This window comes from Nannobrachium achirus, assembly GCF_963921795.1.
Source record: "Nannobrachium achirus genome assembly, chromosome: 3".
NCBI classification, from domain to species: domain Eukaryota; kingdom Metazoa; phylum Chordata; class Actinopteri; order Myctophiformes; family Myctophidae; genus Nannobrachium; species Nannobrachium achirus.
The window spans coordinates 32565919-32585165 of NC_137812.1; the positions used below are offsets into that span (position 1 = coordinate 32565919).

The window sequence follows — 19247 nt, forward strand, 5'->3', positions numbered from 1 at the left end:
TGAAACTGTCTTGGCACCAATATTTATTGCATTTGGGTGTGTTCTCACAAACACACGCACAAGGACATCACAGAGACAAGGAGAGATGGAAAGGGGAGTGTCAGTTAATGTGCATCCGTGCGATTCTGCCTATTTGCACACTTTATTTTTTTAAACCGCTATTTATCCAGGTAGGTTCACTTAACATGGAGGCTTGCTCAACCTTTGGCAACACCCTGCTTTAGACTCGCACGATACAATTACACACAACTGGGAGCTTGCCAGCTGAACCGCTCTTGCCTTACACTTGGCCACTGAGCTGCACCACTGGAGAAGAGTGCCATGATCCACGGCACTTCAGCAGTGGGTATTGAGAGTGTGAGTAGGGCTGTCACTTTTATGACATTTTACATGACGATTAATTGTCACTCAAATAATTGCGATTAACCATTGGCAACGATTGTCGCTGACAATTACATTTCTGTTTGGCTTGTAGGCTTTGAAGTTGCACATGGCAGATATGACACATAACCTAAATATACAAAGAAAAGACGGGACATATTTGACAACTTTACACTTTAAAAAGAACATTGATAGTGGAAATAGACTATCTACAAGCTCACAACGCAATGCATCACGACGTGTTGTGAGCTTGTAGATCTGCCATTTCCACAATAATGTTTGAACATATCTAAACATTTTTCAACATGTAAACGATTATGACGATCATCACAAATAACGATTATTTAATAATTGTGACAGCCCTAAGAGTGATGTTACTCATGCATCCCCCCCCCTATCTGTGTCCTTGTTTGAGACTGAGGATTTATCCTATTAACCCATTTAGGCCTGAACACACGCAATATGTTATGCTTTAAATATTAAAAAATAGCAGATATACAAGCTCACAGCGCGGCACTGAGTGCCGCGCTGCGAGCTTGTAGATCTGCTATTTTTGAAAAATCGTGAAAATTAGAATTTTGACCCGATTCTATAAGTGTCTTTTGAATCCTTCTAAGATTTTTGGAAAAAACCTATGTTTCTATGTCAGCAATCTGGCCAGCCATCGTCAAAGAAAAGGTCCTTTTCACTTAATTGGAGCTCAGTTAGTCTGTTCTTGAGAGACTACTATGTCAGTGGTGCTCAAACCTTTTCATGTGAAGGACCCCCAAAATGATATTTATTTGGCCACGGACCCCCATTTCAAAATATCTAGTTCCAGGGACCACCCAGAGGCAAAATTTGAGTTACAAACGTTCGCTTTGGAAATACATATATTCAAAGATTTGCACACATTTTCACGACTTTTTCAAAAATAGCAGATCTACAAGCACCAAGTGCCGCGCTGTGAGCTTGTATATCTGCCATTTTTCACTGGTTAAAGCATTCAATAATCCTAGGCCTAAATGGGTCATGTCAAAAGCAGTCAGACAAACTCACATAGATGAGTCCAGAGTAGTATCTGTCCTTGAGGTTGTGCAGCACAGAGGCCTCGTTCAGGCAGGTAAGTTCAGCCATGTCCTCCACCTTGTCATACTTGGGAGGGTTCATTTTCTGGATGTCATCCTTGTTCACCTTCACCTGTGATCAATACAAAAAAATGTGATTGTCAAAAGGCTTAAACAGACTCATTATGTGCTCATGTGTCATTATGTGCTCAGAGCTTGTGGCGTTTTTCTATTATTCCAAGTGTTTCATGAATTTCAACAGTATTCAGTCAAATTTTCAACTCAAATTTTCACTGGTCAATGAAGTCTTATCATTACAATTTAAAATAATGTCTTTTTGCATCTACAGTCATCACAAAAAAAGAAAAACTAGGTACAATGTTTGACAGACACTACATAAACAAAAAATCACACCCGTGTGAAGTGGAGCTGTGTGTGTGTGTGTGTGTGTGTGTGTGTGTGTGTGTGTGTGTGTGTGTGTGTGTGTGTGTGTAGATCATGTGTACCGATTTTTGTGACATTTGAAGAAAATATGTAGGAAAAGGAGCAAAAAGTGTGTTTTGGAGAAAATTCAAGATGGCGGAAAATCTATCCTGGCACAAATGGGCGTGGCCTATATGGGGAGATGCGTCTTGGCCCAAGGAATCCAGGGAAAAAAGAATTTTAATTTTCCGATCCACGGTTCAAGAGTTACGGGGCAAAACGTAAAGTGGGCCGTTATAGCGCCACCATGAGGCCGAGTGATGTAATTATTTTTCGATTCATTCTTAAAATCATTATGAATCTCCTCTCCGAGGTTTGAAACTGTAGCTCCTATGGTTTACGAGAGAAAATAAAGTGATTTCTTGCATTGTCCCATTATAAGTCAATGGGGACAATTAAGCGTCGTTTTTTGCCGATTACGTCGGCATGGTAAGGCGGATCGGAACGAAAGGTAATAGAACACCATTCCCGGCCGAGCCGCACATTTTGATGTATATATTGCGCGAGTGGCGTAAATGGTGCGGCACTAGTTACGCGCCGAAGTCAGGCTACATACACACACACAGACACACAGACAGACAGACACACACACAGACTAGAGTTCTCAACGGGCCTGAAAATTAAGGCCCGGCCCTAACTGGGCCCGAGTGGGCCGACCCGAAGCCCGGCCCGACCCTAACAATTATCATCATTTTCGGCCCGAAAACCCGAAAGCCAGAGAGAGAGAGAGAGAGAAAAAAAAAAACGTTGCCAGTAGGCAGCTGGCAGCGCCAGTGCCTCAAATTACAACAGTGAGAGAACGGACATATAATAGTTGGCGAAATGGCAACTTCACATGTTAAATTGTTCATGAAACATGCAAGGTTCTGCACAAAATGTGCTAACGTTAAATCCCTGTTGTTGTCAACAGTCAATCTCAATCATACAGCTCTCATCCTCTCTCTCCCTGCCGTTGTCGCTGCCTGCGTGATTTATGTTTCGTCCTTTCAACGGTCACGCATCAAACGCAGGCTCGGCAGATCTATAAACGCAAAACGTGTTCATCTGGCTCTCATTCTGGGCTTGCAGATCTGTTGTTTAGTGCGCGACACCACCTGATCACCATGCTTAAACATATACAACTTAGGCACGTAATAAGCGGCGCGCTGCGGCTGTAAACCCTTTAATATAAATGCACACAGCAGCAGCAAAGGACACTTGATTAACCAGAAAGCATAATGGAATTAATAATATCTTACCAGCCGAGTTGATCGTCTCTAAGGTAAGAGGATGTCAACGTATGGTGCTTTTAGGTTGGTCATGTTGATGTTGTTGTTAATACAATCCTCTTAAGTCCTTGTCAATAATATCCAGGTTGGTTCCGCTTTGAATGTACTTTTCTTGGATTTATAACTTATTACAAACTTGTAAAACTGCCTGCTGACTTTTAATTTAACATGCAGCTCCAAACTTTCATCGTAGCCGCTCGATCACACAGAGCTAACGCTGACTCGCTGCCTGTGACAGACTTCCGTATATCCAAAGGTTTCGATTGTGACGTCATCACAACAACCAGACTGCTCTATGAGACTGATAGACTATACTTCCGTATGCGTCACCGATTATCCTTGGTCCATTGGTTAGGAACTTAGGCAGGTTTCAGTGCTGCGCTGAAGACAGGCAGACAGCGATATGCGTCTGTTCTCTGTTGCTTGAGTGACGGAGCCCGGAGCCCGGCCCGGCCCGACTAATTATTATAATTTTTGGGCCCGGCTCGGCCCGATAACGTCGGGTCGGGTCGGGTAGGGTCGGGTTCGGGCCGAATTTGAGAACTCTAACACAGACCCACACAGCCACGTATAGGGAGCTGCACACAGCTCCAAAAATATGTGTTTGCATTAAAGAGGTGGTGCCATAGTTTTGTACTTTGTTTTGTATGCATCTTTGTCAACATTACTCTAATAGACCCCCAGGTGTGTGCTTATAATATGCAAATATGTCTTCCCTGTGTATTTTTGATTTCTTCCTGAAAGCCTCCGAGTCAAAAGGAATCTTAATACTGTACATCGCTTTAATGAAATAAAATCATCCCCTTCCCATTTTACTTAATGAACAGGTGAATTTAATTTTAACACTTTCTGTAGACTTTTTTGAAAAAAGAAATCTTCCTCCAAGTATAATCCTGATCATGTTGTAGGGGGTAAATAGCTAAAACTAAACAAGTTTTTGTTTCTCTCTCCAAAACGGGGTATGGGTAACTGAACCTTTCACAGCCACGGTGAGAATCCTATAAGAGCGGCTGTTTACCCACATATTGTCAGAGAATTCTAAATTCTGATCCTTCACAGCTAAACAGAAAAACGAGTTTCCCCTCACCTTTCTGCCAGAGTCAGCCAGCTCCACCAGACACTCCTCGCCATGCTCCTCCTTGATGGAGCCTGCCTCAAAGCCCAGCTTCTCTGAGGGGATCCATACTAGTTTCTTGGAGGACCAGTCAGCCTGGGCCAGAGGGTTATTCATCTGGCTGCGGTCCCCATAGAGGAACTTGTCTGCCTCAGTCATCGTGTCTTCAGGAGAGGGAGAGTGTAAGTAAACAGAGGCAATGATATGGTCAAGAGTGCAAGAAGAAAATAAATACACCTGAGGTGCAAATCCTAGTCCATAAATATCCATGAGGAATCCAACGACACTCTGGCCCTGGGAGGTTTAAGTTAAACGATTTTGACATTGGTCTTGATGACCTTGATCATTGCCACCCCAAAATGTTATCTCTTTGGGGCAGCCTAGTGGTCATTTCACAAGTTATATAAAAATCTACTCTTCCATTCATAGTTCTATGGTTCACACAGGCTGAAAGGAGCAATTTCAATAATAACCTGCCATGTATCGTTCAGGTAGGGTGAACCACATGAATGTATTAAATTACATTCTGAAGGATTAATGGGAATAAATTAAAGGGGGTTGAAATAACCAACTTTGATAGTATAAAAATAAAACAAAGTCATTTAAGGGATTGAATTGTTTTATATACACAATTTGTATGAAGTTAGAAAATTAGGTTTTGGCTTGGTTAGGTTAGGTTACTTAACAGTTCATGATTATTCTAGCCCTAAGCCATGCTGCTGAAAATGTATTTGACTAAGAAATTACATACATTTGAACCTTGTTGAACTATGACTTCTTCAGGAAAGTCCTGTTTTAACGATGGATCACGTGACACTGATTAAAGGAGTAGTTCACCCCCAAAATGACTTGGTGCGAGTAATCAATAGAAAGTTATTGGGGGTGAACTACTCCTTTAAGCACAGACAAATCTTCACAAGCCAGAAAACAGTACTAATTGAAGTATGAGGTGAGAACACATACAGTTCTGTTGCTGTAATACATCGATTGCCAAATGAAGGCTTGAAAAATGTGGGTCCACTGAGTATATTACACAATCTCCATTCTCCACGTTAATTTAATTAGAGGCAGAACTTCTCACTTAAATGTCATTCAAGGTAAGGAATCACCACTAAATCATGTAACTTCTGTTCACCCTACAATAAACCTCCTCTCCATCTCATTAAAGCATGAACTTGTTAGAGCACGTTAACAAAACACCATGTTTGGAGTGAAATTCTCATTTCCCTAAGGTATGATGTTTCAAAACGGTTCCATTCTAGTATACCATCTTCATACTATAACATAATAACATAACAAAAATACATAACGGGTGTAAAACAAACAAACAAAAAAACATGCTCAATCTTCTCCATAAAAGGTTCAGTAATCATATCGTCCATGACATACAGTTATGTTCACGACGTAGCCTGCTTTTCAACTGTATTTGTAATTGTTTTCTATATAGTGCTCTTTTAGCTCCAACACCTCTGAAGTGAAATATATTGTTGCAGTGTTCAGCTAGTGACTGGTTTCTGCATTGTAGTTTCACTGAAAATAGTATAATATAATATGTATATAAATATGAAACTGGTACATGAACTTTAGACTCAATATGACCTCAGCAACATCCCTGCTCTCAGTCACTCTCACTGTACCTCTTAACATCGCTCCATCTTTTCCACCTGTCCATCCCTTCATGCACAGCTGGCCTACATTCCGTCCTCACCCACTCATTAGAGAGGGAATTCCACAAATTCCCAGCCCTTTCTTCCATTGCTTTCCTTACCATTATCCAACCCTCATCCATCCTTCTGCAACTACCTAATTTACAACACAGCCATGGCTACATTTTCAATTATCTGCTAATGGGAGTTTGGGACTCGATTCACAACAAAGCCTTTCCAGTTGTCTGTTATGTCATTCCTGCTTCAGGTAGAGAAACCAACAGAGGGATTCCTTCACAAGAGTGCCGTCAAAGACTGGAAGGAATGCTGGAAGCAAGTTTGGGCAGAGAGAGAAAAGTAATTATCCCTGACCACACCCTACGGAAAGACGCCATGTGCAAAGACACCATGCTTTATGCATGGTGTCTTTACATGAAAAATAAAAATGCCATCAACTAGTTTTTCTTGACCCCAATAAAAATGGCTTTTAAAGAATGACATGCATAAAAATAACAGGCATTCTGTATTTTCATTTAAAAAATAAAAATGGCACTTTACAAACATCTACAAACATCTGCATGTATAGCATTCTGCTTACAAAAGATTAATTTGACACTTCCTTAAATGAATGACAGGCATTTTATAAGCAGCCCACTGCTAAGGCTTCCGCCATGTTCACCACATCCTTCTCAGTCACAGGGAAGGAACTCTGATGATGACCAAGGGCAACAGTAGCAGACACAATGTGTGTTCCAAGAGAGAGTTTGTTTAGAGAGGGATAAAGTGATGAGTGCTTAGTGTCATCTGTGTCTCTAAGTTCATTATGAGCTCAGTCTCAGAGGGAGAGAGGGAGGGGAGGGGGTGGGGGGGGGGGCGGGAGAGGGAGAGGGGGGCCAGGGACTTCCGGAGGAGGATGGTTTACGAGGTTACCAGGAACCCAGGGTGGAAGGACTTGTCATTCTGCTGGTTATCATGTAGGGCTAGCATAATCAAACGGGATGAGTGTTCTGTATTCTGGGATAAAGATCTAGGGAGATTACAATTATTACAAATTAACAGTACTGTATACAGTAGGAGACTCAATGCACATCTGAGGTTAGGCTGGATGGGGGCCGACAATAAGATGCAGAGTCTAAAGGCTTTATCATAGTCCGAGGTGAAGGGTGATCACCTCAACTTTTAAGTGATAAGTTATCACCTAAAAATGGGATTGTTGGATTAATTATTAAGTTAAATAAATATGGATATATAAATCCATAACCAAAATAAGACAGAGACGAGCCAAAGGACAATCAATAAAATTGAAGAGAGTCAGACAAAGAGACAAACAGTGAGCATACCATCCTAGTGGCTGCTTGCTAATTCTCTCTTCCCAAAATGGAAGTTAGCATACAGTAAAGAAAACAGATTAGGACAGTTAGATCGTGGGACTCATTGATTCGTTCCCATTATCATAACAAGAAGACAGAGATACAGTATAACCAAAACATGATCTCGTAGTCAGGGTAACCACAGTCACCATGACCTGTAATCCACTAGCCTGAACTTACAGTACAACCAAAACATGGTCTCCTATACTGTAAGTTCAGACAGTAGTTCACATAATATAACCTAATAAATGAATCATATGATTATGTATCATTCATAATTCATATCTAACAATCAATATGAATACCTATCAGGGATAACAAGTGGAGGCCATCATAGTCATGGTGAAGTACGGTCATGTCCGTGACTATGATGCCTCTGAGCCTCTTAAACCAGGGGGCAGTGGGGAACACTGAGGAGAGATGTCGGAAAACTACAACATCCAACATGTAATTTGCCACGGTGAAAGGTTATCACCGCGAACCCCGACATCTATCCTCTGTTTTTACCTTCAGACATCTCCCCATCACGCGTTCACTGATTAATCGACCAATCAGTGTGTGTGCCCCCTGGTTTCAGTGGCACATAGTTGCGGTGATAGGACTTCACCATGACTATGATGGCCTCCTCATATGTTATCTCATTTTTAGGTGATAACTTATCACCTAAAAGTTGAGGTGATCACCCTTCACCTCAGACTATGATAAAGCCTTAAAAGAGAACTTTTCTTGTTTCTTTCAACTTGTGACATTCACACAACCAAATGTGGGATGTGGCTTTTAGTCCAGTCATTATATGAAAAAACCTAAAACAAATTGCAATAGTAGCAAACTCAACTGATTCTGTATCCTCATTGTGTCCTTAGTGAGGGAAAAAAAGTCCCAAGGAATCCCATCAGGGGAAAGTTTTGAAAACTACCTACCTACCTTCACTTACTATACACTACACTATAAAGGAAAATATGACTCCGAAAAAAATCTGCTTTAAGTGGGATGTGAGGGGTCAAACTAGGGGTTTTTAATTATTCAGAATCCATTGCAAGCATTAGTTTTGCATGAAAAACATTACTTGGGCTAAAAACGGACCCCAAAAGACAGTGAAAATTGATGACTCATCACTAAACCATCGTTTTGAGGGGCCATTTCTTGCCCAAGGAATGTTTTTCGTGCAAAACAAATGCTTGCAATGGATTCATAATAATAAAAAAAAAACCTAGTTTGACCCCTCACATCCCACTTAAAGCAGATTTTTTTCAGAGTCATATTTTCCTTTATAGTGTAGTGCATAGTAAGTGAAGGTAGGTAGGTCGTTTTCAAAACTTTCCCCTGATGGGATTCCTTGGGACTTTTTTTCTCTCACTAAAAGGACATATTGAGGATACAAAATCAGTTGAGTTTGCTACTATTGCAATTTGTTTTAGGTTTAGCCTAATTTTGGCCTAAAATGACTGGACTATTTGGTGAACAGGCGTTCCATGGGCCAACTTCCTCAGGAAGTTGCACAGCTGCCTTGCACATACTACAGAGTCATTTGTTGCACAATTTCACTTTTCAGATGCACTCTCCGGGAACGTTTGATCTGTAGCCTATTCAGAAGTGAGTCAAATTAAATGTGAATTATGTACAACGCTTCCAATGAAACGTACACTTTAACCCCTGGACATGGCCTCTCATACAGAAACAGAATGATCTCCAAGTCTGTCTAGCAAACAATGTCAGTTAGAGCCTTTAGGGTAGGTAGGCGGGTGATGCATAAAAAGGTTGGTGAGTGGTGAAAGACAAATGGTGCATCTAAGGAAGAGAGGTTGAGGCATTTCATCACTTGGGCAAGTACACATGTTCATGTCTCATCTAGTTTCTTGGCTGATTGCTTGCTTGCAAGTGGTGAGTGGTTATATGGCCATATTTGCACAGATTCAAAATAAAACAATTAATCACAAAGCCATATTGTCAAAATAAAACCCATTAGTCATTACCATAGCCACATGCTAGTACTTGTACTTGAACGCATGCATGCTAAGTTTGTATCCTGAGGGATACTGATCAGGGCGTGTTCAGTTTGCATTCTGGACAAAGTGCTACCAAGTTACATGTCAGCTTCTGGAGTAATAATCTGAAAATCTGGTTTGACATGCAAGGTCGTGCACCTTTAAAAACGAAAGGAAAGAAAGAAAGCCTTCTATAGCATTAATTTCCTATTGCATTCAAGTGAATAAAATGTATGTTTTTATGAGACAGACCCAGGCTTGTGCGTGAAATATTAAACTATTTTGCCCTGCACCTTAGATAGTCCAGCACAATACATGTAAGTAAGAATCGTTTGTGGGAAACAAGGTGGAGGCTTACATAGGAAGTAAAACCAGAGCGCGCACAAAAAAAGTTGGTATTTTTAGACCTAACGACATGAATAATTGTCCACATAATAATTCAGTATTCAACTAGGAAAAGGTAGCAAAGGGATGCAGTAGTTGAGATGAATACTTGCACAGGTGCGGTCTATTCTAATCCCACAGAGAGAATGAAAAAGAAAAAAAAACATGTTGACTACTACGTCTACGAGTCTATTACTGACAACAAGGCTACTGTGTTCGATTATCTCACCAGGATTTATAGGCTGGTTATCGGCCGGTCTGGTCGCTGTATAGTGGGCTACTCTATGAAGCTGCAGAAAAAAACCTACCTGTTTTTCAGCGTCAGGCACTGTTGGTGAAACTCGGTTTGATTTTCAGCGTCCGTGTCTGCAACACAGCCCTGCGCGACAACAGTCTCACAAGTACAACACAACGCAATAATAATGTGCAAGTTTTTCCTGTTCCTTCCTTCTTCGCGTCTCTCGTCCAGGCTACAGCTGTGCAGTGACTTCAGTCATGCGGTCCAGCTGTCCAGGTTCAGGTGTGGCTGGTGGGGGCGCTTGTATCTTTGATCCAACCAATTTGATCATTTCACATTCACAGGTAGATGGAACGCCCCACAGGGGTGTCGCACCAAATTCTGGGCCCTGGGTACAAGGATTCACTGCGGGCCCCCTATGAATGTTCTTCCTAGGGGGAGCAGGTTTAAACCCATTTAGACTGGGAATGCATGATTACGCATTATTTTGTGCTTTATTTAAAAATAGCAGATATACATGTGCAGCGCTGCGATCTTGTAGATCAGTTATTTTTGAAAAATCTTGAAAATGTGTTTTGAAAAACCTATGTTTCTATGTCAGTGATGCTCAAACTTTTTCATGTGAAGGACCCACCAAAATTATATGTAGGCTATTTGGCCACGGACCCCCATCTCAAAATGTTTAGTTCCAGGGACCCCCCAGAAGCAAAAATTCAGTTACAGATGTTCCCTTAAAAATACATAGGCCTATTCAAAGATTTGCTCACATTTTCACTACTTTTCAAAAATGAGTGCCGCGCTGTGAGCTTGTATATCTGCTAATTTTCAATAGCTAAAGTATAAATTAATGAAGGCCCCTCCACCTTGGGCCCCAGTAACTCAGTCCCACTTTTACCCCCTTTTGACGCCCCTGCTCACACGTAGGTGGAACGCCCCAGCCCCACCCCTGCTCTGCTCTGGTAGAGCAGCAGCAGCAGAAGAAGAAGGGGCGTGTCTGGTAGGTGTTTATCAATCACAATCATCACATTCACTCACCTTACCTGTTGCTTAGTAGGCCAGTGATGGCCTAATCGTTGCTTTCCTGCCTTGTCTTTACCAAGATATTGATCTATGCTCTCTCTCTCTCTCTCTCTCTCTCTCTCTCTCTCTCTCTCTCTCTCTCTCTCTCTATATATATATATATATATATATATATATATATATATATATATAGATATAGAGATGGTTAAAGGAGTAGTTCACCTCAAATAAATTACTTTTTTTTTGTTTGTCGCATGGTCGTGAGACAATCATTTGATGACCGGTGGAGTATATCCTATTGATATGACCCCAAATCATTGGTTTAGGAATGCAAAATTAATTTAAGGCTTCATTGGGTGTAAAGTAAATGTTTGGGTGAACTACTCCTTTAACAGAAGAAGGGAAGGGAGATAAGCCAGATGGAGGCAGGAGCCGCAGGAAGAATAGTTCGTCAGCAGAATTTCAGTATTAGATCATAGATGAGTAGTAGAATGTACCTAATGACTGAGAGAAGTTACGTGCGTGCGTGCATGCCTGTGTGTGTGTGTGTGTGTGTGTGTGTGTGTGTTTGTGTGCATAGGAATGCAGAACCTTGCCTGTACCTGCAACCTCTGTGATTTTTCACCTAAGTAAGAAACAAAAGATTGGAGGGGGTATATAGGAAGCACTACCTCTGTCACATGGACACAGAGGCTCTGTGTCCATGGGCCAGATATGGCCTGGCATATGGCTCAAGAGGGTTTAATTATATTTCAATCACCAAAAGCTGGGGCAGCAGGCAGGCAGTAACATAACTAAATTCGCTTTCATTTTTTATTGATTGCAAATTTATTGGACATATCTTAAAATGTAGATGTCTTGGGGTGCCCGCTGGCCTACTGGTCCAGGCACATACCACTTTAGGCATTGCCACATAGGCAGTGATGCTTGACGGCGTTGTCGGTTCGATTCCCGATCCGGACGACCTTTGCCGCATGTCACTCCCTGTCTCTCCCATTTCCTGTCAGTCTACTGTCCTATCCAATAAAGGCATAACAAAAAAAGCCCCAAAAAATGTAGTTGTCTTAATAACAAAAGGGGTATGTGGTCAAATGAATGAGGAGAACAAAATACGTGGCCTCAAGGTATCTTGACAAGTGCCAAAACAAACTTGTGCAATAATGCTGTCTACCTGACACTATCTTTCATTTCCACCAATCAGATTTTTCGTGAATTTCCGACCATATATGGTCAGAGAAAAAGAAAATGAGTGAGTGAGAGAGAGAGAGGGAGGGAGGGAGGGAGGGAGGGAGGAGGGGGCTAACAGAAAGGCAGAGAAGGTGAAGGCGTGGTCTGTTATTGTTTTTTGTTTTTTTCCCCCCCCTGTGGTGTAAAGTTACTTTTCTAACCCTGTCATTACCTGAAGCCCTCAACAGGGGTGTCACACCAAATTCTGGGCCCTGCATGGGTACAAGGATTCACTGCGGGCCCTCCATAAATATTCTTCATAGGGGGAGGGGTTTAACCCATTTAGACTGGGAACGCATTATGTTGTGCTTTAATGATTGAAAAATAGCAGATATACAAGCTCAAATGTGTGCAAGTCTTTGAATATTTCAAATCCTTCTAAGGTTTTTTGAAGGACCCCCAAAATAATATGTATTGGGCTACGGCCCATCTCAAAATATTTAGTTCCAGAGACCCACCAGAAGCAAAATTTGAGTCACATTTTCACGACTTTTCAAAAATAGCAGATCTACAAACTCGTATATCTGCTATTTTTCAATAGCTAAAGTGTAAAATAATTAAGGCCCCTCCACCTTAGGCCCTAGTAACTCAGTCCCACTTTTACCCCCATTGTGACGCCCCTGGCCCTCAACCTCAATCTGACTCAGACTGACATCAAAGATGGGCTGATAGAACTGTACGGTAGACACACACAGCATGTTAGAACATGTCTTCATAGGGAGAGGCAGCAGGCTGTGTGCACACACGTGCATGCCACACACACGCACGCATGCACGCACAAATGCACGCACGCACGCACGCACGCACGCACACACACACACACACACAGTACATACATGTTGCACAAGAACGCAGACACACATACATACTCTGGATCAATTATCAGTGAACAGCGCATGATTCAATCAAGTACAGCTTTACTAAATTTTACTAAAACACAAAGATTTTGTTCTAAATTTCTTATATACCTTAAGTAGCCACCATTTGCAAAGAGATGGGAAAAAAGGTAGTCAAGCCAAGCTATCATCTTGACAAAGAAAAGCAATGGACCTGTATGAGGTCTATGGAATGTGTCTCCAGGCTTTCAGTGGCTCCTTGACTTTTCTGTCTCCCCTGAATCATCATTTTGTCTGTGGATGATGCAACTTTCTACAAATTGCTTTAGGGCAGGGAAATATCAAGGCCCAAGTTAAACTGACTGCCTTTCACCCGTCTAAAATGATTCCGTACGTAACCCAGAAAGTAACCATTCAAGTTATTTAACCTGTTTAATCCCTATTTTAGGTATTCTTTGACATTTTCTAAATATTTCAAATATTTTAACTAATGGAAGGAGAAAAACGTTTCGACTTTACGTCTTCATCAGGCAAACGTTTTGCCTGATGAAGACGTAAAGTCGAAACGTTGCAGTTGCCTGTAATAAAAGTACGTTTTTGGAGCATATGAACAGTGTGCAGGCGTTTTTCTCCTTCCATTATCTCATACCTTGATGTCCAGCACCTGGCCTGAATATAGGCTTGAGATGTGCACACAATCTTGTCTATGAAATATTTTAACTACATTATTGCGACTATAGGTCGCAGTTATACTATGAAAATCAGCAGATCCAGTCAGAGGGTAAAGCAACAACTCCATGTTCAACTCCATGGCCCCTACAGAATACCTTTTATGCCCATATATGGAGATCCCTGATGTCATCAAGCCCAGGTCCTAACTCTGACATCACATTGTTGACAGTTACGCTCTGACATCACTGTGATGTCAGACTCATCAGAAGGATATAAATTAGCAATGACATTGGATACCACCTCTACATCACTGTGATGTCAGACTCATCAGAAGGATATACATTAGCAATGACATTATATCATACACAGTATACCTAGAGGTTCCATTGCTCTGATCATGTGTATACTGTATATAGACAAACAGAAACAGAGATCTCCATTTATGGGCACAAAAGGGAAGTGTTGTGTGTGACTCTTACATAAGCCAGCTTAACAGTGCAAGATAGAATCATGTCATGTCATGTCATGTCATGTCATGTTAGGTGTGTTATGCCAGTTTTGAAAATAATGCTTTTGGTTTATATAAGCTATAGATATCCAATGAATCAAGAACAGATTCAGCCATCACATACCATACTGTCAATATCATAGCCTGTCTACAATTAATAATTCTAAAACTAATGTTAAATGTTTTTTAAAGCGGTCAGACTTGGGAGTGTGTTGACTCGGTTAATTGGTTTGTTGTCTCCGCCAGGCTGAAGCTGTGGCCGAGACTATATGTTTTAAGCCCTGTCCGACCGTTCACATCATACTCATAGTTCGTTTGTGTGTGGTCATGGTGTGACATTTCCTTTTTAACAACACAGTAACCCGATCTGATCAGCCTCAATGTGTTAAGCAGGCTACTAATATTAAATCAATAGTGCACCCTATTGAGTAACTCTTGAAATTACAAGTTTAGATACACATTCATAATCAAGCCACATACAGTATAAAACTGCACATTTTGATTTACATGGTTATTTACAGTGGTGGATAGTAAAAAGTCCTACATTTCAAACATTGTACTTCTGACCCAGACCCAGGGCTGTATTAACCATTGGGCCCGGTGGGGCCCATGGGGGAACTGGCCCGCGTGGTCATTGACAATTTACAAAAATTAAATGTATATTTTATCAAAAATCAATTGTGTGGGCCCCTCCTCTGTTGTCTACAGGTGCTTTCTTGGTCCACAGATGATCATCATGGCTTAAAATCCAAACTGGATAGTGCACATCGGGAAGGAGGGGGGGTTATGGTGAGGGAAAAAAATATTGGCCAGGGGCCCTCGCGGGGTTAATCCGTCCATGCCAAGACCTCCACCAAAAATGGTGTCATATAAGTGTTTCCTCTCTGCCGGTTTCTTTCGGCACTCTTCAATGTCGTCTCAATAAAGCAGACTCGCCATATTCATGGCGATTCATTGTCATCTGCTGATTCAGCAGAACATTTTCAGCAGTGTTGAAAATGTTCTACATTGTCTCTTTGGCGTCATTCTTTAAGATGAGAAGAATGCGAGTGATAATAAGCACAAGTTCACAACACATTTTTTATGAGTTTTTATTTAATTTTTAAGTGTTTTATTGTTTGTTTTTCTCCAAAAAAATCCTGAGGTATTCACAATATAATGGCATTTATTCAGTTTGAAATGAGATTGGGGGAAATAAAATCAGCCGAGGGAAAAAAAGAAGAAAACAAAAGTGAGACAGTAAAGCTGTGTAGATTGATGCAACGGCCAAGACAACATATCCATGGTGTCATACATACAAAAAGCTTTTGAACTGCAATAGCTGTGTTTTACATACATTGTTCCCCCACCCTGCAAACTAGCAAGTCATGCAATCTAAGTTAAGAACTGCATTTAGAAACCGTGTGGACACAAGCAACCATTCTTTAACAAATCTTTACATTTTTCAAAGCAGGGCTGATTTTCCACTTTGCTGACGGGGAGTGCAGGTTAAATACTAAGCCAATCACTACACTTGGTAATAGTAATTGTCTTCAGTCAAAATACCCCCCCAACAAACCCTCAAATGTCTAGTCCGCCGTAGGATTGTAGCTGGCATTCAGCACTTGCGTATTAAAACCAATCCAAGTCTCGAACAAGTTAACTGAGGAGTATTAACAAAGCACTAAATATCTACACCATGCTGTGAATATTCTGTATTCTTTTGACCATGAACCCAGTTTGTTGGGGCAGATGAGTAGTAGAATGTCTGACTGTGAATGACATAGAGACTTGGGAAACATCCAATAGAATCGACCAACACCTTATACACAAGCCAATGATAGTGTACCTTATATAGCAGGTCTATCTAAACCTGTAGTTGATTTACTGTATAGCTGGTTTGTTAGTGTGATGGCTGAATTAAATATTTTGGCTTCTGTATACAATGGCAAAATGCCAAAGACTATTCATCTACATTGTTTTCTACCCCCCCCCCCCCCAAAAAAAAAGTCAAATCAAAAACACAAAAAGATACAACAAAAACACAAAATAGGCGACCAATAAATAAATATCAGTGAAAAAAATACACTGTCAAATCGTTTTCTTTCTCTGCAAGCCACAGATTTGTGATTGATAAAATAGACTCTGTGACATAAAAAAAAGAAAAAAAGTTTCACACGCCTTCTGTCCACCCAAAGTTGTCCTCTCTACACTCCATCCCACTCTGTCAAAACTGCTCACTCTAAGAGCAACAGACAAAAACCTAAAGTTTGGGGCTGCCAACCTAGGATGGGCTGGGATGTAAAAGAACAGAATAACAACACACAAATGGCCAATTATGACCCTATCTGGGAAAACAAAGAAATCAATCAATGATATATGATAATATATCATTTAGATATACTATGTATTAAGAATATACATACACACATACATATAATATATATATTTGTGTGTGTGTATATGTACAGTTTGGACATGGTGTGGGGAGGTGAGCAGAGCACTGAAAAGGGACAGCAATAACTTGACATTAAATTGACAGAAATGACCATACTTTCTTGAGCTGTCACTATCCCGCCTATCAGGAACTTCGCCCAGCAATTTCTTTGTTCAATTTGGCGTCATCATTGCCCTGAATACAATAAAAAATGTAATCATAATAAAAAATAGACAAAAATAAAAGGTAATAATCGTCATCAATAAAGACTTTTGGTAGACAAAAGGTTCCAACACACATTCGCCACTCCATCTTCTCCACACACACACGCACGCACTGCTATTCTATCAAAACAAAGACACACACAGTATGTGAAGGGAAACTAAAGAGAATTACATGGTCTAACAAAGATGTGACATTATTTTCTAATGAGAAACATGGAGTAAGTCAACTTCCTCGCTAACTGAACTAGTGACGGTCCAAAGTGAGAATGGTAATATTGCATAATAGCAAGTTGAGAGAACATAAAAAGGCAAAAGTGTCTTTTCTGAAGTACGTAATTCAACATTGTTGTAAAGAAAAGAAAAAACAAATACAGAATATATAATATGTAAAAATCATAAATAAAGAATAAAGTTTTGTGCACCCTCCCCCAAACCGTTTAAAGTCAATGGCAGTTACAGCGGTGAAAATAACATGCAATTGATATACTTTAATTACAGCATTTATGTAGATCTCCCAAACTACAAAAACCCAGAGTCTAAAACACAACTCTGCCCCCACCCCAAGACCCCAATACAATCCTTAAATAATTCTGTCAGCTCATTCAAAACACATCCGTTACTCTGTCCCTCGGTCTGTTCTCCTCTGTGAATTAGCTAAAGGCGTGATGTTAAACACGGCGAAGGGGGGAGGGGAGTCGGGGTTCAAAGGAAAAGGTCTTGCATCTGACTCCAGTGTCACCATACAGTATGTGTATATACAGGAGGCTTTTCCATTGAAGCAAGCTGATGTGGTTTGAATGACTGCATAGTGAAAATGATATTTGGTTCACTTTACAGATGGGTTATGACACACACACACACTCCCTCAGTGCCAAGGCACAATGCAGGTACACACAAACAACTACTTATCTATCTATAATTCTGTATCTTTTCTTTTTACAGAGCTGGCCTTGCACCTACCAAGCTAACATACACATGAAGCCACTATTGGCAGTAGCCAGCATTGCTGTCTAGAATGGTACATTATCAAGTTTATACATTTAGTGTGTGGTTGAGTGCCTGTATTGACTGCACATTGCACTGATGGTGCCCCAAGGCAGGATTAGTATTCTAATTGATTTATTTTCATTGTCCCTGGAATACACACACACACACACACACACACACACACACACACACACACACACACACACACACACACACACACACACACACACACACACACACACACACACACACACACACACACACACACACACACACACACACACACACACACACACACACACACACACACACACACACACACACACACACACACACACACACACACACACGTCCTAGTAAAAAGCACACCTGAACCGATGAGGGGCCAGGTGCAGCACCATCACCCCATCAAGTGTTTTAAAACTTTAAATAAACGCAAACAGAGCACTATCCAGTGTGTGTGTGTGTGTGTGTGTTTTAAAAAACATACATACATCAAAACAAGAGAAACTTGAGGAGAGACTGGCTCTACGGAACATTTTGGAGGTCAATGCCAGCTACTCAAGACACTAAATTCTCTTTTAAAACAATGAAATCCCGTGTAACAGAATGTTCTCCGGTTTCAGGTCTCTGTGGATGATGCTGTTGTTGTGGAGATACTCCACTGCACAAAGCATCTGGTAAAAATAGAGTTTAGCTATTGGCTCCTCCAACAATTTATTTGATCACTGTCAACTAAGACAGTGGTTCTCAGAGTGGGGTCAGGGGGACCCCAAATGGTCACTGAGGTGATTCCCAGCAAAATAACTAACAAGTTTATATTCACCATTATTTCATCGGCTAGAAGATAGCCTTTCCAGTCCAAATTAAGTGACCCGTTCTTAGACCCAGCAAGGATCTGATTCTGAGCCGATGATTGGTAGTATACGACAGTTCAGTACAACTGAAGGAGCCAGGCAACATTTCCACATCAAAAAAGGAAAAAAAAAAAAGACTGCGAGGATTTGAATAACATCTGTCTATACAAGATTGTAACGGACACTATCATTTATTGGGATTGGCAAAATGTGGCCCCCAAATTAGCAACGTTCACTAGAAAAGCCTCTTGAAGAGATGCTCTGGTCCCAGATCAATACTCCTACTTTGAGGCGCGTTGTAAAATCAGTCCCCGATTTCAACCCAACAGTTAAGCTAACGGAATTGTACCAATTTGGCAAACTATTTTATTTAGGTAGAGCCCACGTCTTACCCGTGACGGGACAGAATGGAGAGAACATGTTGGGCAGATTGCTTGGCTCCAAATTGAGTGTCAAGAGTACCAGTCTCACCCTGCATATTACAGACACACACACACACACACACACACACACAGCTATTCCTAATATGCCCCACCCCCAAACTAGCTATAGAGAGGTTTTGTATATATAGTAATGAATTATAAT

The 19247-nt window shown here is 41.0% G+C and overlaps 1 protein-coding gene across 1 annotated transcript in view; it reads right to left on the reverse strand.

Moving 5' to 3' along the window:
- Nucleotides 1-10094, reverse strand: part of LOC308281883 (myosin-9-like) — a 34930-nt gene extending 24836 nt beyond the window's left edge. The window contains exons 1-3 of the mRNA XM_080722218.1: nucleotides 9986-10094; nucleotides 4266-4456; nucleotides 1420-1560 (exon numbers count right to left, since the gene is read on the reverse strand). Of these exons, the coding sequence (XP_080578344.1) occupies nucleotides 1420-1560; nucleotides 4266-4451 (327 nt within the window). The 5' untranslated portion in view covers nucleotides 4452-4456; nucleotides 9986-10094. The remainder of the gene's footprint in view (nucleotides 1-1419; nucleotides 1561-4265; nucleotides 4457-9985) is intronic.
- Between the last annotated feature and the right edge of the window lie 9153 nt (nucleotides 10095-19247).